At 37.9% G+C, this 6,024-nt stretch overlaps 1 protein-coding gene across 1 annotated transcript; it reads left to right on the top strand.

Annotated features, from left to right (window-relative positions):
* Window positions 1-893: 893 nt before the first annotated feature.
* Window positions 894-1,466, top strand: LOC115747470. The gene has a single exon (XM_030683653.1). The coding sequence runs from the start codon at window positions 894-896 to the stop codon at window positions 1,464-1,466; it is 573 nt and encodes a 190-aa protein (XP_030539513.1).
* The last annotated feature ends 4,558 nt before the right edge of the window (window positions 1,467-6,024 follow it).

Raw genomic sequence — 6,024 nt, 5'->3', positions numbered from 1 at the left:
TACATCCGAAATAAATAGATCTAAAGCATGTGACACGATGGAGACTCGCGGAATCAAACGAATCAAACGCGTCTACATCGGGTGCAGTTAATAACCCATTTATAACTTTATATAAGATTGATGCTTCTCAATGTCAAGTGTCAGTCTTGCTGTCACTTTCCGTGGTATTTTCTTGGACAGAACCTGGACTTTCTCCAATGTAATGTCAACAACTTCATAGTGCAAGATCTTCATGTCATTTGCTTGGACAGAACTAATTTTAAGACAAAAAGAGCAGCCGAAGACATCATTTTCAATCCCTCCGACGAGGATCTCCCGTACCCATGATTTCAAACCCCATTAATTCAGCTGTTACCCTATTCAACACCCTATTTCAGCTTGGAAACTTCACTTTTGGACCCTTCGAGCATATAATATCTCCTTTTAAACACTATCTTTCTTATTATTTATTTCACCCCTTCCATTTTTTATTGGACATGAAGTTCTAGGAAAATGTGTGGAATGGTTGTTCAGTCCATTAGAATATCCTAGTGGTCCTTTCCAAAGGACCTTGCCACCACTTTCCTTTGCCCTTCTCAATACTCTATGTGACATGCTAATTTTATTAGGGTCTCTATAGTTTATATCCATCAACTTAATAATAAAAATCTTGCAGGCTTGCCGCTCAATTTTCCCTTCCTATAAATTTGCTTGCACTTTGCATTGGCCACTGTAAGCCCAGCACTTGCAGTTCTCCTCAAACCCACATACAAATCTTTTTGTTGCTTATTTTGATCCTTCTTCTTTTAACTCTACTAATTTCCAATGGCATCAATCTCATAAAGAGGAACTGATTTTAGAGTATTTAGTCTCTTGTTGTCGAAAAAGAGAGCTTTAGGGTTTGAATCCTGATCATGGAGTTGCAACCGAGACCGAGCTCAATCATTGCCACAAGGCTATGGAAGATTGTGAAAATCGCTTTTGTAATGATCAGGAAAGGGCTGATGTCCAAGAGAAATTTTATCAATGACTTGGTCGACGGGGCGAGGGACAGGAAGCTCATGAGAGAACCACTGAGGAGTCTCAGCTTCAATTACTATAACCGCTACAAGAGAATGCGCCCGGGCGGGCTCGATGGGTACGAGTACGAGTTCTCCTGCAGCAACAGCCCGAACCCAATCATCGTCCACTCGGCCAAGAACAAGAGCCAACGTTTCCCCTGCATGAGGCTCCCTAAAGTCATCGAAGACTTCGTCGATGACGAGCCCGTGTACCCCGAGACTCTCGTTTTCGTTGCGAAGACTCCTGAGTACACGTTCAACATCCAGATCGAGCGACGAAGCCCACTCAAATCGCCGTACTCGGTAAGGGTCTCTAATTTCTCATCAGATGATGAGGGTGATGGGAACTATGGGCAAGTGGACCACAAGGCTGAGGAATTCATCAGCAGGTTTTATGACCAACTGAGGAAGCAAATCGTGCGCTAATGGTTCAAACTCTAGTTCAAAATCCTGCGTTTAAGTTTCATTGGTTGTGTGGATCAATCTCACTAGTCATCAATCAAATTTGCAAGCATTTTCATGGTACCCCACTTAGGATATCAAAATAAAAATAACACCCTTCTTCTTTTTATTGTTGGGCTTATAAAAGTGCTTGCGTAATCTGTAAATATTGTCCGCTCTGAATTGTGTTCAATCTTGAGGTTTCTTTACTTCAGTCTTTCTTGTGTATTTCACATGTCTGTCGAAAGCTCCTTGAATATAAATAGAGCGATGTATAAATGGCAAGACAGACAATGATGAATGAGTGCATGATAATCTTTTTAAACTTGTTCTTCATATTTTGTTTCATCTTTTGTGGCCCACCTGAGCCCTTCACTTCTTCATAGCTCTAGGCCCACCATTTAAAATATTATGAAGTAGCAATGGATAATGCACCCCAGACAAGTCAAAGGTTAAAGCGCTGTAGAGATCCGATATCTTCACCGGAGGAGATAGAAAATAGGAAGTCTAAGTTCGAATCTGTCAATATATCCAGTTCGACTCATATTTTCTCAGATGTTTAAGTCAATGAGTTATAAGTCAACTAACATATTTTAACTGCTTCATACTACACCAATTATTCAACGTGAAACTTTTCGAACACAACTTACATGTGTAACTTAAACAATTGCTGCTGGCATGTCACCACTTTAAACGGGCTCTTGTTAGAGGAAGAGCTTCGTTAAATATTTTCAAGCGGAATCGAGCTAGTTCACCCAATTCTTCCATGTGGTACATATGTAATACCTCAAGTGCTCTCTTTCCAACATATCGTTAAATCTTTCGGTCTGACTGTTTGTCTGGGATGAAGGATCAAAAACATGCACAGTTCAAACTCCATGATCCCGAAAGCCTGGCCAAAATTTGCTTGCGAACCTGGAGACAGGGTCTTAAACGAGCCTCTAATCAACTCGTGCTTACAACTTTTACTATATCATGTGGAGAGACTTCTCGTGTCTACAACATTAGTCAAATTACGATGACATGATCATACATCTACAGGTATATTAAAAATTACAGCTTAAATTGAGTATTCGTACAATAAGTAGAGCTTGTTCGTTAACAAATTTTGCTGCTCACTATTCTCTACCTTAAAAGTCGGCTGGTGGAAACTCACTAAGGGATACATATTTTTTCAACATTGCTCATTAGAAAATTTATTGTGTGCTTTACAAAAAGCAGGCAAAAAGACACTTTTAGTATCAAAAATTGTGTACGGAGACAACTTTATTACCAAAAGTTTCAATCGGATCACTTTAGTACCAATTTTTTTGAAAAATGATCACTTAAGTGTCAACTCCAATAATTTTTGTCAGAATACAACGTGTCACTTTTTTATTAATATGTGATGCTAACGTCGCTCGCCGGAGGTCCACCGTGTCATTTTTTTATATTAAATTTAAAGTTTTTATTTTAAAATAATTTGAAAAATAAGTTGAAATTAAAAAAAAAAAAGCTATTTCTTTTTTAAAAGTAAAGGGAATGACCAGTGGTGAGGGTTATAGCCTCGTCGCCGCCGCCCCACCATCGCCGGCAATGGCTGGCAAGGGTGGGACAAGGCTAGAGGGGCCACCGGCCCTCTGCTTATCTTTTTCTTTTTTTTAGTTTTTTTCTAATTTTTTAACTTATTTCAATTTATTTCAAATAATTTTATGTTAATATTTCTTTTTTTAGAATATAATTTTTATTTTTAATTTTTTTTCTAAATTTTGAAGTCCACGTGGAACCCACGTATCCTTCATTTTTTTTTAAAAAAAAGTACTATTGAAAATTTTAAAATTAATTTAAAATGCCACGTATTGAGATCAGCTAGAATTTTTCGCCGGAGATCCTTTTCTCTCCGACTTAGCACTTAAGTGATCCGATTGAAATTTTTGATACCAAAGTGAACTCCGTACACAACTTTTTGCACCAAAAGTGTCTTTTTGCCCAGAAACCATTCTCGACTTTCATTATCACCGTCGGTTGTTGAGTCCGACAATTTGCCCTCACACTTTTAATGGACACTTCAAATCACATTTTACCATTTAGCTAGGTGTTTTAGGTATGTGAGATGCTGATTATATGTTTTAAAAATCGCGGATGCAAATTAATATGAGAGTGGAACTCATGTTCCAAATGGATTTATCTCATGCGACCTTTTCAGATGGGTGGGAGTGACATAACATAAGGAAGCCGTACTAGAGCTGACAAGAAACTTCCCGGAAACAATACTTAGCTTAATTTATATCCTAAATCAAATCGAAGACTTGAAATAGTGAACGAGACAATTATTGCGGCTGAGGTATGCGGTTCAGTGGTCAAACATCTAAGCACATGATTTCCTTCGAGATGACAAAGACTAAGCCACCCGATGATATTGAATGGACTCATCCCTATCGCCAATTGCAGAAGAAAGAGATGCACGTCGCATTTGCTTGGCAATTGAAGTCAGGATCCGAGGATATTCGATCAAAAGTTTGTTTACGGGGACTTACGCTTTTCACTTTTCAATTTTTGTGGCGCATTCAATTTTTTTTTTAAAAAAAATTGCCTAGAAATTTCTAAACCTACTGTACTTTTATCAATTTAATCCTAAACTTTTTAATTTTATTAATTGAGTTCCAAACATTTTCAGGTTTTGTCAATCAAGTTCATCTTGCCAATTTTGGCCGAAAATCATTGACACGGACGTCGATCAACCTATGTGGTACAGCCAGCACAGACTTGGATAAATTTTAATAATATTTTTTGAGTTATTTATTTATTTTTCTTTTCTTTTCGTTTCCTTTTCTTTTTTGGTTCAAAGGGTTGGCACCCTCCGAAGATCCCGATCGGCCCTTGGGCAAGCACGAGCCACAACGAGGACCACGCGGGCTTGGGTGAGAGCCACTATGCCCTTGCCTCGGCGGATCTTCAGAGGGCTCACGACATCCTTGCAGCTCTCGTTGTGTCCGACGAGGGCTTGGGCAAGGGCTCACAACACCGTCACTAGCCACAGCGAAGGCTCACAAGCCCTTGCTAGATCCGGCGAGGGCTTTATGGCCCTCGCCAAAGGGCCGGTGAGGGTCCTTGGCCATCGCCCAATGGCCAACAGAGGTTGTCCACCCTCGGTCGGTGGCCGCCGACCCTTGGAGCCAAAAAAAGAAAAGAAAAGAAAAGAAAAGGGAAAAATAAAAATTCAAATATGCATTAAAAATTATGCACGTCGGCGTCAATCGTGCCATATAGAGCGGCCAGTATCACGCCCTCAATTTCCGGCCAAAATTGGTTGGATGGATTTAATTGGCAAAAATGTAAGATATTTAGGAATTTTCGGACAATTTCTCTCTTTTTTTTAATCTTAAATTATTGGAAGTTCGACAATATCCAAATGTTGCCACATATATTTATATATAATTTTTATAGCTATTCCAAATTTGCATGGTTTTTTAGGTTTTGACGGGAAAGTAAAGACAAATTTTCAATTTTCTCGCTATATCTAATTTTTAAAGGAGATGTGGTGAAAAATAGATGGAATTAGCACAGTTGAGGTTTTATATGGCCTTTCGATAAAGGAAGGATACTTAAAATCTTATGCGTCGAAATGAATATAATAAAATAGAGCCAATTCGAGGGTCATGATGCAACGTTCAAATGATTGAGTTGCTCCCGTCTCCTTTTAGAAATTACAAGTTCCATCAAGCTCCATCGAAATGAAAATGCAAGTTCATAAATGTACTTCTATCATAAATTCTTCTCTCTTTCACTTTCCTTCTCTTTTCAATCAAGTTCCCCTCCATTATTGCAGATAATAAGTGGCCTAATACCCTAAAAAAAACCTCTAATTTTAACTCTTGTCCCGATTCTACATTTTGTCTCATAAAAAAGAACTTTCATTTTACGTTCGATCCCAATTCTACCCTAATTTCCTTTTGTTACATAAAAGATCCTTCACTTTACGTTATGCCCCAATTCTACCCTAAAGTTTTTTTTGTCCTATGAAAAACTTTCAACTTTAGGTCTTGTCCCAATTTTACTGTTCAGTCTCAATTTTACTCTAAAATTTTTTTACATCTCATAAAATTCACAAATTTTTACTTGATTCACAAATCTGCCCCATCAACCATCCGTCCAAAATGTCTTGTTGACAACCGAGAAATAGAAAACTCCCAACCATGAGCTATTTGAGCATCCCGAGTGCGAGATCTCCGACCGCGAGAGATGGAACATTCCTAAGCACAAGATATCAAATACCGATGCGAAATTACTAAGGGCGATTTTGATGGAGGGTTAATGGAGGTAGATTTATAACTTAAGTAAAAGTTTGTAATCTTTTATAAGACAAAAAAAATTAGAGTATATTGAAACTATACCTAAATGTGGGTTTTTTTATGAGACAAAAAAAGTTGAGGGTGGAATTGGTAATGAACCTAAAGTTAAGGTTTTTAATAAGACCAAAAAAAAAAGTCTAGAGTAAAACAAGACCTAAAACTAAAGTTGAAAATTTTTTACGATGCAAAATAAGATTAGGATAAAATTAGGA

The sequence above is a fragment of the Rhodamnia argentea genome, chromosome 5 (genome assembly GCF_020921035.1).
Source record: "Rhodamnia argentea isolate NSW1041297 chromosome 5, ASM2092103v1, whole genome shotgun sequence".
Classification (NCBI taxonomy): domain Eukaryota; kingdom Viridiplantae; phylum Streptophyta; class Magnoliopsida; order Myrtales; family Myrtaceae; genus Rhodamnia; species Rhodamnia argentea.
This window is presented reverse-complemented; position numbering and strand designations above follow the sequence as displayed.